At 48.5% G+C, this 18286-nt stretch overlaps 1 protein-coding gene across 1 annotated transcript in view; it reads left to right on the top strand.

The window, feature by feature from the left end:
- Nucleotides 1-18286, top strand: part of ARPC2 (actin related protein 2/3 complex subunit 2) — a 33895-nt gene that overhangs the window by 15153 nt on the left and 456 nt on the right. The window contains exons 6-9 of the mRNA XM_065413084.1: nucleotides 248-341; nucleotides 5512-5638; nucleotides 10017-10117; nucleotides 11099-11199. Of these exons, the coding sequence (XP_065269156.1) occupies nucleotides 248-341; nucleotides 5512-5638; nucleotides 10017-10117; nucleotides 11099-11199 (423 nt within the window). The remainder of the gene's footprint in view (nucleotides 1-247; nucleotides 342-5511; nucleotides 5639-10016; nucleotides 10118-11098; nucleotides 11200-18286) is intronic.

Raw genomic sequence — 18286 nt, 5'->3', positions numbered from 1 at the left:
CAAGGGGGGATTTGATATGTTCCAGCAGCTGTCCCTGCAAATGGCCAGTATTTCTTGCAGTTACTACAGTTCACTCCATGGAGCCCATCTTGTGACTTATCACAAGAATACGCTGACACAGATCACCTGGTGGCTGTGCCTCATTCATCTGGGTTGTATGTGGCAGCAGCAAACTGTTTTGCAAGCTGTGTGTGTTCCAGATGTGAAGTTTTAAGCCTGTCCTCACAGTGGCTTGGTTTTCCTCCAGGTACGTTGAGTCAAAGAAGGACCGCGTCACGGTTGTGTTCAGCACAGTATTTAAGGATGACGATGACGTGGTGATTGGAAAGGTGTTCATGCAGGTATGGAACCTGAAGGACATTGAGTTGTTTATAGGTGTTTATAAATGGCATCATCCGGAAATGTACACACTTCTTCTAAAAGTAGAATCACTGAACAAGTAGATACTGAACTGAAGTGAGATCACTGGGGGCTTAATGCATGTAAATGCTTCACAGCAGCTATTCTCTGTAGGACAGAACTCTACTGGATGGCCATACCACGCTAATGAGCTTAGACAGTATCTCTTCTAATCTGGTCTGTCGTGTTGGCGTCTTTAATTATTGAATTCCTTGCTGGCTTAACACAGTCGATCATATTACATATTTACGTAACTCCTTTCATCATAAAATACTTCAGCATACACACAGTTCCACTGAAATGCAGACACCCATGGTGTGGGTTTCAGCAGTAGCCAGCTAGAAGTCAGCACTGTGGGGGAAGGTTGAATTTTGGCAAAGGACACCAGAGCAAACCTTTGTTGTGGGAAATGCCCTGACGTCCCTTTGTACCTGTATAATAGACAGGACCATGCAAAAATGCATTATCTCTAAGCAGCTCCAGATCACAGTGCAGGGCTGGATTTAGGGGCAGGCGACCGCCTGGGGTGCTGGGCTCGGGGGGGCTGTTTTTGTTAGCGACAAAAGGGAAAATAGAATGTTTGAAGTAAAATATTTCCGGTATTCCATTATGTGGATTCATTTTTCACTAACCTCCTAGAATGTTCTGGGAACTTGTAGAATCTCGTGGAACGTTCCAGACATTCTGAGAACTACATTTTCCTTGAGTCTCCTAGAATGTTGTCAGCCATGCCTTCGCGCGTTTATAAGGGGCAGGGTGTTGCCAGTCAGTCAATAAGATACAAGAACAAAGTGAAGTGAGAGCCTAGTTGCGATATTGTGAACCTTGTTTTGTTGTGTAATTCTGAAAGCTTAGAGGAAATGAATTTTTTCTTTGCTTATATATGGCATGAATAAATACAGATTTACAGATCCTAGCATGCAAATTTATTGTCTTGTATGACAAGAATAAATCATGCATGCAAGTCGTGCATCAAAGTCGTGAAATGGGCTACAAATGCAATAAAAATAAGGTATTGAAAAGTTTAATAAATGGGGGGAGGAGTGCACTGAAAATACTCCTTGCCTGGGGCGCCATTTTGTCTAGGGCCAGTCCTGCCTCAGTGGATCAGTGTTATGCTGCATTCAGGAATCAGGCTGTTTTCTTCTTTGTGCCAAGAATGAATCCTATTAAAGCATATAGCTTCTCTCAATAAAAGCATTACTCAAGGGAATGCTATAGCCAACACAGTCGATATTAACAGCAAGGGGGAAGAAATACAAGCCAACGTGGGAAAAGAATGGGTTAAAGAATAATATTTGGACAAGTCAGATGTATTCAAGTTGGCAGGGCCCGATGAAATTCATTCTAGGGTACTTCAGGAACTAGCTGCAGCAATCTCAGAACCATTAGCAATTATCTCTGAGAACTCCTGGAGGACGGGTGAGGCTAGAGGACTGGAGAAGGGCAAACAAAATACCTGTCTGTGAAAAGGGGAACAAAGACGATCTGGGGAATTATAGACCAGTCAGCCGAACGTCGATATCTGGAAAGATACTGGAACAGTTTATTAATCCATTTGTAAGTAGCTAGAGTTTAATAGGGTTATAAGGACTAGCCAGCATGGATTTATCAAGAACAAATCATGCCAAACCAAGCTTATTTCCTTCTTTGACAGGGTCTCTGGCCTAGTGGCTGCGGGAAAGCAGTAGCCATGATTTATCTTGATTTTAGTAAGGCTTTTGACACAGACCCACATGACATTGGGGGAGGGATAGCTCAGTGGTTTGAGCATTGGCCTGCTATACCCAGGGTTGTGAGTTCAATCCTTGAGGGGGCCACTTAGGGATCTGGGGCAAAATTCGTACTTGGTCCTGCTAGTGAAGGCAGGGGCCTAGACTCGATGACCTTTCGGGGTCCCTTCCAGCTCTATGAGATAGGTATATCTCCATATATAGTCTCATAAAGAAACTAGAGAATGTGGTCTAGATGAAATTACTATAAAATGGATACAAACTGGTTGTAAGACTGCCCTGGAAGCGTAGTAAGTAAAACAAAAAACAAAAAAAACTGGGCATGTTTAGTCTTGGAAAAAGATGGGGGGGGCTGATAAATCTTCAAGTATGTTAAGGGCTGTTATAAAGAGGACAGTGATCAATTGTTCTCCGTGTCCACTGAAGGTAGGACAAGGAGTAATGGGTTTAATCTGCATCAGGGAGATTTAGGTTAGATGTTAGGAAAGATTTTCTAACTATAAGGGTAGTTAAGTTGTGGAATAGGCTTCAAAGGGAAGTGGTGGAAACTCCATCACTGTAGGTTTTTAAGAACAGGTTGGACAAAACCCTGTTAAGGGTGGTCTGGGTTTACTTGGGCCTGCATCAGTGTGGGGGGCTGCACTTTGACCTCTCAAGGTCCCTTCCAGCCCTATATTTCTGAAAGTCTCTAAATGTATTCCACCTTAAAAACTGCCCTAGTCTGCACTAATAGGCTGTCTTAGGGGGTTGGGTTTTTTTTGGTATTGCTTGTGATGTGTTTGAAAAATTATAAATATGCCTAGAGCCTGGGATAAGTGCTTTTTCATATCAATCTTAAAAAATAAATTATTTGTAGACTATTTTTCCCATCGTACTTGTCACTTAGCCAAACTAGAGTTCTTCTCTTCTTCTCATAAACAATGTGCAGGTTATGTAACTGCTGTCTGAGTTTGGCAGGCTGAGATTTCGTCCGTCTGACGTTCTGCCTGCACTTTCAGAACCCTTATCCAAACCACTTAAAAACAAACACTTTTGTCCTCGCACCAGCATTTTTCCCACCACAGCCATTTGCCAGATATGTTTATCCATCCATGCCTATTATGCTGCCTGTCCATGCATTCTGGGAAAAATCTGGGCAGCTGTTCTATAATGCCTCAGCAGGGGGTAGACTGCTTGGAGGACCTGTGTGTAGTGGCACAAGACATGTGGAGCAGTGCACTCTGGGAGGGAGGAGGACCAGCCAGTCTAGTCATACTGGCACAGCTAAGAGCCCTGTCCATATTGCAAAAAGAGTGCCAGACTGATTATAAGAGAAGAGCTATGTGCCAGCCTAGGGGTGAAACCCAGCTAACGAGTATTAACCTTGTGATGGCTTAGTAGTCTAAAACTGTGATTCCAGCCTACATCAGCGAGCACGTTCCAGAGGAAGGCTGATGCTGGCTTCTTAGCTCACACTGTATGTCTGCCTCTCTGCTGTGGCATGAGTTAAGAGCAGAGGATCTGCTTGAAACATGAAATCCCCAGCATTTGTCAAAGTCCCCAACTTTAAGTGCACAATGCTACCCTGCTTCTGGGGTCCCTGAATTTCAGCTTTATGAAATGAGTGGAAACCACGGAATTAATAAAACAGGTTTGGGGCTGCAGTGAGACTTCCAGGGGATGCTGCTCCAGACTCTCTACCCTCTGAAGTGTCTAAAAAGTTGCTGTTCAAGCCGCAAGAATTTCCACTGTGAGTCATGCTAACTTGTTCCTCTAGTTCTCGCCCTCCCTCTGCTCAGTTATGTAATGTGGCTGTGTCTAACATTAGCTACAACCGCTTTCCTTTCATGGAGAGAATACCACCATTAACCAGCTCAGCCGGGGCGAAGCTCTTTGAACTCTTTTATCCATTGGCCTTAGCAGTTGGAAGTCAAAGCTGTAAAGTTTAATACAGGGAGATCCCAGTAAACTGCCCCAGTAGATTAATTAGTAACCTACCTGAACACTTCCAGATCAGGGATGTGTGTAATTCTCCTTCCGTTTCTAGAGCAAGGAACATGCTATGGGTATGGAGGGTGAAGGGTTCAGACACTGGAGACCATACACAGCTAACAGGACAGCTGATAATAATCGTGTGATACATTTCATGTTGAGTTAGTGATGTGCACGTGCCTCACGTGAAAGGGTGAAGTTGCAAGTAGTGTGTATGTGGTTAATTAAGGAAAACAGCACTACATGGCCTGGGGTCTGGGTGAGGCCAGGAGGAAGGGCCCTCTCAGCCTGAAAAGGATGTCTGCAGGTCTTTCACACCTGTATATTCAAGATATTAGAACTGTGGGACAAATCGCTTCTTCGCTTATTTTATTTCAGGTTAGGATAGTGCAAAGGGCCCATATACAAGCCGTGAGCACATCACTAGGATCTATTACCAAACTAATACATGTTTCAGTCAGCTCTTCTGCCAAGTAGCTGCTCTTCATACACCAGCCAGTACCCCCACCTCATGTCAAAGGGCATATGAAACAAATGTGCCCTGAAAGCTGACACATCTGGGCTATTTTGCAGGAGGGTGAGAGAGAGAGAGATACTAGAACCCTGGGGCCCATATGGGGAAACATCCTGCCAGCAGCCTCCCATCTGTTATAACCTTAGGGGATTTTGCATTTTTGTAACCTGCAATTTATCACTAGTAGCATTTGGCTGGGTTTCACCTAGTTAGCATTGGCTTAAGGCTTACAGTTTCAATTAGTACCCGTTCTTTCACATACTTCTCGTATTCTGCATGAAACGGGCCATCGCTGGCAGTTGACGTTCTTAAATTCTCTTGGGTCCTAAAGAAGGAAACAGTTTTGCGATGAAATTGACGCTGTCAGAGGCAGCTCACCTCGAAAAGCCCAAATGATCCCTGTTAGTGACTGATCTTTAGCCTCTCCTCCCAGGGTATGATTTTTGGCCGTTTGTTTTGTGTGAAGTAGCATGCTTTCTACTCCTAAGCTTCCATGTTCCTGATCTGAGCTTGTGTGACTGGGGGTTAATTTGGCAGGGCTTTAATTTAATAAACAAAGCCCACATGAGGTTAGGAAAGCTTTGGTGTAACAGGACTCTGATTCCACTGAACTAAATATTTCTTATCCCCTGTAAGGGAAAAACCTTGTTCACATTTTCCAAGGGAAGGTTGACGCATTAAAGTCAGCACTTTGAATGTCAAAGATTTGGGGTTCTAAAATCCGGTATGGAAAGGTGGGAGCTATGGGCGGGGGGTGAGGGGGCTTCGGAAGCCAGTGTTCATACCTCAAGCAGGATCGTTCGGCACTCCCAGTGCAGAGGCTGGGATTGCAGTGTGGATGCCCTCAGTCTCACACTTGAGTGAATTCATGTTGGTTTTGTCTTGTCTGCACAGGAATTTAAGGAAGGCCGCCGTGCCAGTCACACAGCTCCACAGGTGCTCTTCAGCCACAGGGAGCCCCCCCTCGAACTGAAAGACACGGACGCAGCAGTAGGTGACAACATTGGCTACATCACCTTTGGTAAGCTGGGCCCAGGAAGGACAATTTATCCCTGTCTTCCTGTGTTCATTGCAGAGAGCTGCTTCACGCTGTCTCGTCACTTGAGACAGGGAGTGAAACAGTGAAACTCCTTGTGACATGGTTCTGCATATGGAGTGGGATGTGGTACAGAGATTGACGCACCAGGTACCTGTCCCACTGGGCAGTGAGTCTTACACTCATTCCAACCTAGGCAGCCTGTAAACTTTGGACAGTTGTCATGCTACATGTCCGTAAAGTGCCATGCACGCAACTGGGGATGATAATCCCTATTGGACACGTGTTCTCAGCCTAAAACCATTGAATGGCCCTGCAAGATGGACAGTCTGTGGCTCAAGACTGAAATAGGAATGCTGCAAGTTAAGACTGGTGCAGATTGGTCAGAGCAGCGTGGGAAAATGTTCAGAGCTTTTGTTCCACAATTCTTGGCTCTGGTGCATGCTGTTAATGTCACGTTGTCGTGGTGCATTTGGATCCGAATGCACCAGAACTTTATAGAAAGTAGTAGTAATAACAACAACCTGTCTGAATGTTTCTCAGTTGGGGCGGAGAGAGACAAATAGAATTCCTATAATTTTAAAAGATGTTTTTGGGGTAACAGAAGTCCATATCACATCTTCATCCGTCATCTCGTCTCTCCTGTCGATAAAAATAAATGACATCCATTTTCTGTGTTCAAAGTGTTCTTTGTTCTCTGTAATAGGAGATGAGGAAATAGAGAGGGGAAGGTTAATCATTTGATAGTCCAGGTCATTAAGCATGTTGAATAATGGGAAAAATAGAAACAGATTCTTATGATTTGATGCATCATTTATTTTGAAAATACAATTTCAGTTGATGACAAAGGGGGGATAGCTTTGAGTTATTCATTTGGGGGAAGATGTGCATATTTTTTATATGATTTGTTTGGCCACAAATGTGTGTTTTGCAAATGTTCTGTTAGAGTCATGGTCTGAATGCACAGCTGGGACCTGGAACTTCCATCTTGGCTCTCCAACATTCTCTTTGGTCTTGGACAAATCATTAGAGCTCTGCTCCTAATTTTCATCTGTAAAGCAGAGATACTTGCTTGCCAGGGGTGCTGAGAGGGTTAGTTAATATTTGCCAAGCACCACATGGTGCTAGATACTCCCCTGGAATAGTGTTCCCTCCAGCCCAGTTTTGTGCAACTTTGCCCATGATTTAGGAGCTGTTAGTATCGGCTAGAGGTAGATATGGAAGCAGGCACTGTGCAGACTTCTCCCTGAGAGCTGTGCCAATACACCTGGTTCCTGAGCTGCAGCATCCTCTGCTACACTTGTCCCAATCCTTTCCTGTGATGCTTGGACCCAGACTCTGATTTTTGTGATGGGCGCTATTGCCCTGCGTGGATTAGACGGACCTAAGTGAGGACTGTTTTCCAAGGCTCAAGTGAGAAAAATACTGAGGTGTTCGCCAAGACCTAGATGTAGGCGTAGTGTACACCACACTAATAGGTATTATGCACATGGTATTAACATAATGTACGTTATGTATATGGCTGTTGGGAAGCTGTTAACTGAATGATCAGGTTCTTCCCACAGTTCTGTTCACATGTGACGGGTATCCTCCAACACTTTGCAAAGCTGAAATCAGCTTTGGCATTAGAAAACAGGAAACTTGTCAAAGCAAAGATGCACAAATACCTTGTGTCACGGGAGTCACAGAATCATAGAATATCAGGGTTGGAAGGGACCTCAGGAGGTATCTAGTCCAACCCCCTGCTCAAAGCAGGAACAGCCCCAACTAAATCATCCCAGCCAGGGCTTTGTCAAGCCTGACCTTAAACACCTCTAAGAAAGGAGATTCCACCACCTCCCTAGGTAACCCATTCCAATGCTTCACCACACTCCTAGTGAAAAAGTTTTTTCTAATATCCAGCCTAAACCTCCCCCACTGCAACTTGAGACCATTGCTCCTTGTTCTGTCATCTGCCACCACTGAAAACAGGCTAGATCCATCCTCTTTGGAACTCCCTTTCAGGTCGTTGAAGGCTGCTATCAAATCCCCCCTCACTCTTCTCTTCTGCAGACTAAACAATCCCAGTTCCCTCAGCCTCTCCTCGTAAGTCATGTGCTCCAGCCCCCTAATCATTTTTGTTGCCCTCCACTGAGACTCTTTCCAATTTTTCCACATCCTTCTTGTAGTGTGAGGCCCAAAACTGGACACAGTACTCCAGATGAGGCCTCACCAATGCTGGATAGAGTCCTGTCATGGCTCATCAACACTTGGGATGTAGTATTTGAAACGAGATAAGGGAAAGTATAGGGCTGTGACTTCACAGACCAGTACCTGGGATGCTTGTATCAGAACAAAGAGAAGGAAGATGCAGAGCAAGGAGCACAAACTGGCGGGTTGGATTTTTCTTAAGTTCAGAAAGTTTTGAAGCTCTTTGTAAAGCCGGGCTATAAATATAGCTAGTTTAACTGCATATTTCCAAAGCGGGCTTTTGATGTAAGGTGACCATGCTGTGAGGTAAGAATTGCTTTCCAGAAGGAGGGTATTTGTCTCCTTTTCACATGGTACTATTTTGTCTTTTGGCAATAAATTTGGTTAAGTTTGGTTATTTAGTCTCTTGAATGTTTTTAAGAATGAACCACAAGTGTAATCAACGATTGGCTACACCTTTTAGTCAGTAGATGAAAAGGGGACTAAAGTGGGTTAGTCCATTAAGGCTTTTCACTTCCGAGCCCCGTTTCTTGCACTCATTTGAGAGTAGAACGCAGACATGCTGCTTCCTCCCTTTGCTGAATAAAGCTAAGTTCGTACTGGTGTGTTGTTGCTATGCCTGTCTGTACAAGAGCCCTGAGCTAAGATTCATATCTCAGAGACATCAGGCAACTCATGGGCGATATGAGAGCACAATGCAATAGCAAATCTTAGGGTACGTCTACACTACCCGCCGGATCGGCGGGTAGTGATTGATCTATCAGGGATCAATTTATCGCATCTAGTGTAGACGCAATAAAATCGATCCCTGATCGCTCTGCCTTCGACTCCGGAACTCCACCACGGCGAGAGGCGGAAGCGGAGTCGACGGGGGAGCGGCAGCGGTCAACTCGCCGACTTCAGCTACGCTATTCACATAGCTGAAGTTGCGTATCTTGGGTTGACCACCCTCCCCCCCTCCCCCCCCCCGTGTAGAGCTAGCCTTAGACCATGCACGAGCTCTGCAACTTGCTTTAGGTCACAGGCTTTGTGTGTGTAAGCAGCTCCTTTTCAATGTCCGATTTAGCTGCCCCTTTGTGAGATTAGCCCTATGCCAGAGGCCTGTCAGTCCTTGGAATGGTAGTTGAGTTGTTCCCACAAAATAACAGTCCTTGGAGCTGTGCATGCCGGCCACTCACAGTTGGCGCCTTGCTTCCTGGGCCAGCGTAACTAATAGCGCTTGGCTTATCCAGCAAGCGGACAGGCTGCGTGGCAGTGCTGAGACCTGCCTTCTGTGAAGGGCGCTTCTGTTTGTACTGTGGCAGAAGGATGCAAAATTTCATCCTGGACAGTTATTTTCCTCCGGATGCCTCGGGATTTTAGCAGATTATGTTCAGCGGTGACAGGGCAATCAGCAGCATCTGGATGGCTTCCCAAGGTGCTGTCTAAGTGTATCTCTCTGCTCTGTCAGCTTGGCGCTGGGGGTGGGGTGATTGGCAGGGGGCAGGGTCTGGCGATGAGCAAGGGTCATGTCAAAGGGTAGAATTCTGACATGAATACAGTATTGATTTGCCATGTAAAATCACACCTTCTCTCACTGGCCTCTTAAATCTTCATGGTGGTGAGGTTTTCTCTATGCATTAGATCAGGAAGAAGATTTTTGCTCTGTCATTAGTAGAAAATGTGTCTGGGGTCTTTGTTACTAGTTTAGAAGAGACAGGCAGGATTAGGTTTCTTTCCATGTTTCATTCACTGAACAGTCCAGTTTTTCATTCATTTTGCCTCTCTGCTCTCTTAAGGTATCTGTTGAAAGACGTTCCTCTAGTTTAGGAAAAGTGAATGAAAAGTACTTTTCACAGGTACAATGATGTGATCGTCTTCAGATTAACTCCAATCACCTCTGTCATCCAGACTGTATCCGATCGTACAGATGTCAGTGTTGCGAATATTGGAGAAGTGCTGTTAAGCCTTGTGTTAAAATTCCAAGTGTCATTCAGTCATATGGTGCAGGCAAGGGCTCTTTCATAGACCTCTTGAGCATTAAGGCTCATGTATTCAAACAGCTCTTCAGTAGCTGTTCATATCCGATAGACATGGATGTGTGTCTGCCTCTGTCACTCGAATAGGCATGAGGCACTCTTTCTAGCTGGTGCTCAGCCTTGAAACTCCTTGCACTATTGTTTTATCTTTCCAGTGCTGTTCCCCCGCCACACCAGCACCGCTGCCAGGGACAACACCATCAACCTGATCCACACGTTCCGGGACTACCTGCACTACCACATCAAATGCTCCAAGGTACAGAGGGGCAGCTAAAGAAGGGACTGTGCTGATTTCATGTAACGCTGTGTTCTGGAGGCGGGGGGAGATAAACATTCCGAGGAGGGTTTTAAATGCAGAATTCATCTCGGCCTCTCTGCTTCATGTGCTTCCAACGCCAAGAACACCCTGTGTAGCCCTTTGGAAACGCCAAGTGCTACATACGTGCCAAGCACTGTTCTCCCTGAATGTGGAAATGAATCTGCCCTCTTCTTTGGTTCTGTCTGTGAGGCAGCAATGCAGGTCATTCCATCGTACGTGGTGGGATTTGCCCCCAAACTCTACCAGTGCTCACTCACACCTGTTTGCAGGAAATAGGAATTGCCACTCTAGGGAGACTAGTGGGACATCGACTCTGGGATCTGGACTTGACAAGGGCCGGCGTTGGGCGCGTCAGAGGACAGCATAAGCCCCATTCCCAGGCCTAATTCACCCGTCATTGGGTACGAGTGACACTAGTGAACTATTCTGGTGTTGGGATTTGTAGTACTCTAGCGCCTAGAAGCCCCAGTCAGGGACCGGGACCCCACTGTGCTAGGTGCTATACAAACGGAACAAAAAGATGGGTTCTGAGCTTACAATCGAAGTATAAGAGACAACAGATGAATACAGACTGGGGGAGGGGGAATGGACATTTGTGCAGCAACATTCCATTTCTTCAGGCTCCCTGTCCATCGGGTGGTTCTACCAGAGAGTCCAGTGTAAGACCCGCTGTCCTCTTGGGGAGTCACCCCCATGACCAAGAGCCAGCCCCTAGACCCAGTGTCCCTGGCCCAGAAGAGGATCTCAGTCCCAGATCGCCCACAGGGTAGTATGTGCTGCTGGTATTCACGCTCCACCCCTCATGCCAGTCCTAGGGATTTCAGAGTTTAGTCCTGTTAGGGTGATAACAGCTGACGTTTGAAAACCAAAGTGTGTGGATGGAACGTTCAGCCGTTTCTGTTTTGTAATGCAACGCAGGCCTATATTCACACGCGCATGAGGGCAAAAACGTCAGATTTCCTCAAGGTGCTGAACCGTGCCCGTCCAGACGCGGAGAAGAAGGAAATGAAAACAATCACGTGAGTATCAAAGCCGGGACCCTTGGGCCTGTAAGAGTCTCGTGAACACAGAGCATGCTCCGTTATTGTCACAGCCAGTACAACGTGTGTTGGGGCGGTTCTCACTAGCTGGGCGTGGTGCGCGCACATTGGAAAGGCAATCCTAGTGAGTAAGCACTGTTCTAAAATGGAGTAGAATTCTTTTGTCCAGAGCCCCAGAAGCCCTGGGAAGAGAGCAGTAGAATAGAGAACCTTATGTTGTTCTTTAACAAGCTCCGGTTATTTAAAGGCTTCTGCTGTCCCCTTCTCTTCTCTTCATTTAATAATCCAAGTTATTTGTAAAGCACACTCTGCCTTTCCCAAGAGGGCATTTTCTCGATTCTGAAAGGGGTAGATCTGGGGTGGTAGAAGGCAGCAGACACGGAAGCATTTTGATACCTCTGTATACAGCATCTTTTATACGAAGTGCATTGCTGAGGTGCGCAGAACAAAGCATCCCAAGTGCTGGGCTAGCGTGGCTCTGCCGGCAGAGTTTTTGCAGTCTAGTCTAACGCACTCCAGGGCCTTTCCCTCACAGAGTGAAAGTGCGTTGATTCTCCAGATTGCGAGGTTGGCTTTGTACCGAGAATTAAAAACTTGTTAAATTAAACGCAACTTCCTCCATATTTAAATATTGTTAGGGCGAAATAGAAACTTTGAGGAAAGGCTGACGGCTCATCCTTAACGCTGTCAGCCTTAAGGCAGAAGATGTCAGCTTAACTTTGAATGTCCTGCCTCTTGCTGGATACTCTCGCATTTCAGCAACTCCCTTCAAAACCCATCAGTACAGCTCGTCCGGGCTCCACTCAAGTGTGGACTAGGCACGTGCACAGTTTACAAACCTGATGAAAAGTATTCACGGGCCAGCCCGTCCCAGGCTAAGAAGTTGGCTCAAACGTTCACCCTTAACTAAGGGATCTAACTGCAGACTAATTAGTTAGTAAATGTCACCTTTAACTCCGCATGGAACCCACACTCAAATCCCAGAGTGGCAGACTTTTCCTTCACGCCTGCATTTGAAAAGCAAACTCGCTTTCAGGTTGTTAGACAGGATCTTCCCTCCTAGCGGGAGCCTTGGGAGAGAGGAGCGTGTCTGGAGAACCCAAGGCTGGATTTCCCTTACACTGACTCTGTGGTCTTGGACAAGTGAAATTGTTGCTCTGCCTCTGTTCCCGTTTCTGTGAAATGGGGGTGGTGCCAACACCCGTCGCCATCCCCAGGAGGTGGAGGATGTCTGTAAAGCGCGCTGAGCATTGAACGCACGGTCGATTTTAGCAATTGCATTATGTGACACTTCCGCTGCCCTGTGAGCAAAAGCGAATCCCAGAAAATCAAACCGTGAGAACTAGCCGTTAGCGTACGATGCGACAGTATACATGTGAGTCTGTCATTCAGACAAGAAGGGCTGGAGCATCAGGGCGTAATCCGGTGGCAGTCTCTTGTAAGGGTGTAGCTGTTGCAGCGGGACAGTGCTGTTTGCAGGTGCTGCACTAGTCCTCTCCCCAGCTAATCCTGGAACCTCTGAGAGGGGAGGGTCATCCTTGAGAACTGGGAAAGGCTGACCTGCCTGCAGTTCAGTTAAAGCCCAACACCTGGGCTATTCCGCATGTGAATCCCACTTAACTGCCTGTTTTCAAGGGAAATAAAGGCTTTTATCTCACACCTGGCTAGTCTGGATGATGGGGAAAAGCTAAAATGTCTGTCTGCCTCCATTTAAACAGGTAGTTCTGGTCTTGGCTGACCTCAGGAAGTACCTTTAACTGCCTCGTCTTCTCTCCCAGCTCCAGCTGGAGTGGTTTCCTGGCGGGTCTGTTGTGCTGTTAAAGAGCAGGCAGTTTGGGAGCTCAGTCCTAGCGCCTGGAGGGTTGTGTTCATTGGCTCCAAAGGGAAGGGTTTCAAGCAGTTCTGTAACTAAGTGCCTGGGAAGCTGCTTGCATGTGTTTTCGGTGATGATCAGTACGTTTAGCCCTCGCAGGGCTGGAGTTCAGATCTCCTTAGTTAGTTTAAACTCCGCTTTAGGGCCCAAAAGAGAATAAGCTAGGATGTCTCGCCCGTTTCCAGAAGCGTATTCACTTCCTCTGTTAATATGGGATAGCCGGCGGTCACAGCTTACTGCCTCGGATCCCTAGATAGGGTGGACTGGCCAAATCCGGATTGAGGCTGTTGGAAGGGCATAGAGATACCACATAGCCATTCTCAGCTGGACTAGGCCTGTTGATGAGGAAGACATTGGCATCCGTCGCTGAGCCCTTCACACACAGAGGGGGAACAGGGTTGTCCTGGCGGAGGGCGGGGCAGACGGTGAGCATGGGGGCTGGGGGTTGAGGGAGCTATGGAGGCTTGGATACAAGAACATAACCCCGATGGAGGGGCGGATTAAGATGAGCTCGTATCTCATTCGCTTATTTCCCCCCTCGCTTCTTGTTTGCAGGAGCCTCTTCCATGCCAGACAGTTGGCTGGCGACTCACTTCCGCAGGCAGAGTCCCGCACAGGTGTCACAGTCCAGAGGCTGACAGGCAGAGCAGTTGAGGCCAAGAGATGAAACAGCAGATAGGTACAGCAGAAAGGCAGCTGGCTCTGTCTTCCTGCCGGCAATCAGTCCTTTTAAGGACTAGTCAGGAAAGCTGAGGGTTTGTAAGTAGATAGTACCAAATTGCCTGTAATGCGCCATTTACTGTTCTAATGCTACTTGCTTATCTAGCAGGATGACTGTACAGGAACTGACTAGTAACTGGCATGAGCAGCAGGTTAGTCTGGTGCCAGCCGTTGCGGCATCTCTCCTCACAAGTCGGACGAAATGCCCTGGGGGGTTCACAGGTCACATGCAGTGCCGTCACAGAGAACCGTCCCTAAGGCACATATTGCTATGGTGAGCTTTGGGGCCAGCCAGTCAGTGGTGTGTGTGTGAACCCGGAGATGGACAGAGCTTGGCAGGGTGTAGCAGACAATGAAGCTCCGAAACAGGCGTTGTGTGCTGTAAGTGGAGTTAAAGACGGGAGGGGTTCTGGGCAGGGACCCTCAGCCTTATCCAGGATCCCTGAGCCCATCTTAGTGGCTGGGGAAGTGATCAGTGCCTCTCCCGTCTCTTAAAGTGACATCGCTGGCTATGACTCGTACTTTGAAAAGCAGTGTATCAAATCTCGGGGGCTGGTGGAAATGGTGCGAAAATGAGGGGGAGGGTTTAATCTCATTGATTTAACACCATTTGCGCTCTGTTCACACTTTGCACTTCACTCAGCTCGGGCTGTGAAAATAGACATGTTAGTTTCCCCCTATCGCTGGTCCGCAATGAATGTCTGGTTTGGGGAGTGTTTAAAGTCCAGTGGGGCTGGGATTTCCGCTGAGCCTGGTAGAATGTTGTCAGAAGCCAGATTTGGGGCGCGATGCCAATGCTGTGTGTCCATTGAAGGAGTAAGAGGCCCCTCGGCAGAAGTGGATTGTTCCAGCTAGAGGAGTGCTATTTGGGGGGCCTTAGAAGTGGCTCAGCCTTGCAAGGGGTCCTGCCAAGGAAACGCTCAGGTGTGTTGTGTGTTCGTAGGTGTGTGGAACAGCGAAACAGCAGGAAGGGACAAAAGAACCAGACAGAAATGTTGCATCCCTAGAGAGACGATAGTGCAAGTCCCAGCAGCCCTCTGCGCGCTCTGTGTTCAGACTGTAGCTGGCTTTATTGAAAAGGGCTCGTTTTTAATCCAGTATTGCCCACTGCTAATAGTGGTGGTGTTTTAGGGACACCCTTCTCAGCCTCTTTCCGCATGCCCGTCGGCAGCAGTGAATAGCTTAAAGCCTCTGCCGTGGAGCTGCGGTGTCAAGCGCTGATTCATTTTGAGTTAACTATTTGCACTGGGGAAATTCCAGCGGCCAGGAGCAGGATCCGGGGGGTTTAATATGCTATAAAATTCTCTCCTCTTACAAAACGGTTCTGTGCTGTGCGGACTGCCTGGGGGAGGGCAGAACTGCTTGGTCCCAGCACCAGCTAACTGCGGGTGTTTCTGTGTTCATTCTGCAGAAGGTGGTTGGTGCATTTCTGAGAGGAGCTTTGCAACAGCTGGGGCATGGACAGTGATTTTTAAAAGGCTCCTCCCATCTGTCCAGTGCATTGAAGCCTCTTAGGGGTATATCTATACAGCAATGTCAGCCCAGGCTCAAACCTAACCCCCCTTGCATCCACACACCAATTGTGTTAGCCTAGGGCTCGAACCTAGGGTCCCAGGACCCGGCGGGGCTGGAGGGTCCAAGCCCATGTTAACTTGGGACCTAAGGTCCGAGCCCTATTGCTTTTCTGTGTGCGCGCAGCCCCGGCTTGACTTGGGTCCCAGAATTCAGAGAATCATACAAGATTAGGGTTGAAGAGACCTGAGGAGGTATCTAGTCCAACCCCCTGCTCAAAGCAGGACCAATCCCCAACTAAATCATCCCAGCCAGGGCTTTGTCAAGCTGGGCCTTAAACACCTCTAAGGATGGAGATTCCACCACCTCCCTAGGTAACCCATTCCAGTGCTCCAATTCCTCCGGTTGTATCCCAAAGTTCCTTGGGGCAACTTCCTTAGTCCTCTCCATGCTAACAGTCTGTGATACAATCTACTGCACTTGCTTACAAATGGAAACCACACCTCTCTTTGCAAAGATACCAGCTGAGATCAGCATTAACCCATTGCCTGCTGAACACCAGTCTTCAAGCATGCTACCAGAGAGCCTGCGGGGCTTTCAGTGGATCAGAAGAAACTTTTTGCCAAGAGAGCTGCTTCCAGGTCACAAGACCACAGCCAGATTTGGGTGTGTGCTGCCCTGCAGTGAGGGGGAGCAGCAGAGCTCCCGGCTCAGCATGGCTGTGGGAGGATGACCCCCAACACTTTGGCTGCACCTGCTCCCTGGAGCTGTGTATGCAGAGCTGCCCAGCCAGCATGCACTGTCAGGGTGGTGAGTGGGAGCTAGCCCAAAAATTCCCCACATCCTCCCAGGGATCCCTTATCTCTTCCTACTGGGGAGTGGCGGGTGCAGGAATAAGGGATCCCAGGGAGTGGTGGATTAGCCACTGTGCCGCCGGTGCCGGGGGTGGGGGGGGTGAGGAAGGGGGAAGAAAGGGGCATGCCCTGCTCTGCCTGCCTGGCGCTCCCCGACCCTGCTCCCCGGCAGCAGTGCTGGATGGGGGGGGGGGGGGGGGCGGGACAAGCCCCTGTGCCTCGACCCCCATTGCCCCAGCAAGAACACTTGGGGGGGGGCAGCCACTTGCTCTGGCCCAGGGCCCCACAAAACCGTAATCCGCCTCTGATCTTGGGGGGTGCTGGAGCACACTGCACCCCAAGCCTAGGGGATGCACTTCACCGCTCTGCAGCCAGGCTGGGGTGTGCAGGTGTTTTTTCTCTGAAACCTACAGTTTGTCAAACTTCAAAACAAAAAGGCAAAAATAAATAAAAAAACCAACCAACCAAAAACCCCTTCATTGAACAACCCATTTTCAACATTCAGAATTGCAAAGGTTCAGTTTAATCGGCTGATGGCCCTGGAGACTGATGTCCTAATTAGCCTCAGGTGCCCCTGGGCATTTTCCCGCCAGTATGACTCAGCCTGGAGCTGGCAAGGCCAGTTCTCCAATCAGTTCACTATAAAGCCTCCCCAGACCGCAGTCATTCTACGGGGACAGCCACCGAAGGCGCTAATTACGCTGTTTATGAACTCGCGCTCCTTACAGCACCTGAGTCCCGTCAGTAGCACTGTCGCAGCGAGGAAACAGGCTGTGGGCAGTAGAGTTTTCCCACAGTGCAACACTAGGGCTAGTTCAGGGGTTCTCAAACTGGGGGTCGGGACCCCTCGGGGTCACAAGGTTATTACAAGGGGAGTCGTGAGCTGTCAGCCTCCACCCCAAACCCCGCTTTGCCTCCAGCACTTATAATGGTGTTAAATGTATTAAACAGTGTTCTTAACTGATATGGGGGGAGGTCGCACTCAGAGACTTGCTATGTGAAAGGGGTCACTAGTACAAAAGTTTGAGAACCACTGGGCTAGAGTGTCGACACAGAGGCCTAGGGGTGCTACGTACTCTGGGATAAGGTTACTTTGGCCTGGTCTACACGGGGGGTGGGGGATCGACCTAAGATACGCAACTTCAGCTACAAGAATAGCATAGCTGAAGTCGACGTATCTTAGGTCGACTTACTTTGCGTCCTCACGGCGTGGGGTCGACTGCCGCTGCTCCCCAGTCGACTCCGCTTCCGCCTCTCGCCGCGGTGGAGTACAGGAGTCGACGGCAGAGCGATCGGGGATCGATTTATCGCGTCTACACTAGATGCGATAAATCGATCCCTGATGGATCGATCACTACCCGCCGATCCGGGTAGTGTAGACGTACCCTTTGACTCACGTCTGCGCACTGCAGTGTGGAGACCAGAGCCCCAGATTCGAGCCTGGGTCGGAAAATCCTTAGCCCAGGGTTAAAATACAGTGTAGGTGCTCAAGCCCAGGGTTCCCTGGCGTGGGTCAGCTGACTCGAGTTCCACTAACCCATGGCTTACGTTGCTGTGTAGACAACCCCTCTTGGTCATATTATTACTGGTGCTGAAAGACAAGGATGGTGCCTTGCTGTCACCCATGCGCGTATCCGTCTGGCTCTAGTGAATGGAGGCTTCCTCCACTGAACTCTCTCGCAACAAACTGCCCCAGGAAAGCAAACCAGAGTGTGACTGGTCCTCTGCAGCTGGTCACCCTATACCATGGGGCATGTGCCCGTAGTCTAGGCATCTTCCCCTCCTGCCACTCACTCACACTTCAGCCCCTTCATTGGCTTCTGCTCCTTGTCCTCTTCTTCCAGGCCTTCCATAACCATGACCTCGTATCTCTGCTCTCATTTCCTTCCGTGCTCCGTGCAGTTCCCTCCCTCTCCTCTTTCCCCTCTTGGCGGGAACAGCCTCCCCTTCTGCCTGCCGGGCACTCCCCCAAATCCTCTCCACAGCCTCCCTTCCCCAAAGGGCATTGTCTCGCCTGGGTTGAAAGGGAGCAGAGTCCATGTCAATGCAGGACTCTACTGGGACTGAGTAACGTGTGGGATACTTGGTAAGAGAATACCCCTAATAT

The sequence above is a fragment of the Emys orbicularis genome, chromosome 11 (assembly GCF_028017835.1).
Source record: "Emys orbicularis isolate rEmyOrb1 chromosome 11, rEmyOrb1.hap1, whole genome shotgun sequence".
In the NCBI taxonomy this organism is placed as follows: domain Eukaryota; kingdom Metazoa; phylum Chordata; order Testudines; family Emydidae; genus Emys; species Emys orbicularis.
Note: the sequence above shows the minus strand (reverse complement) of the source record. Positions and strands in the feature narration are given on the sequence as shown.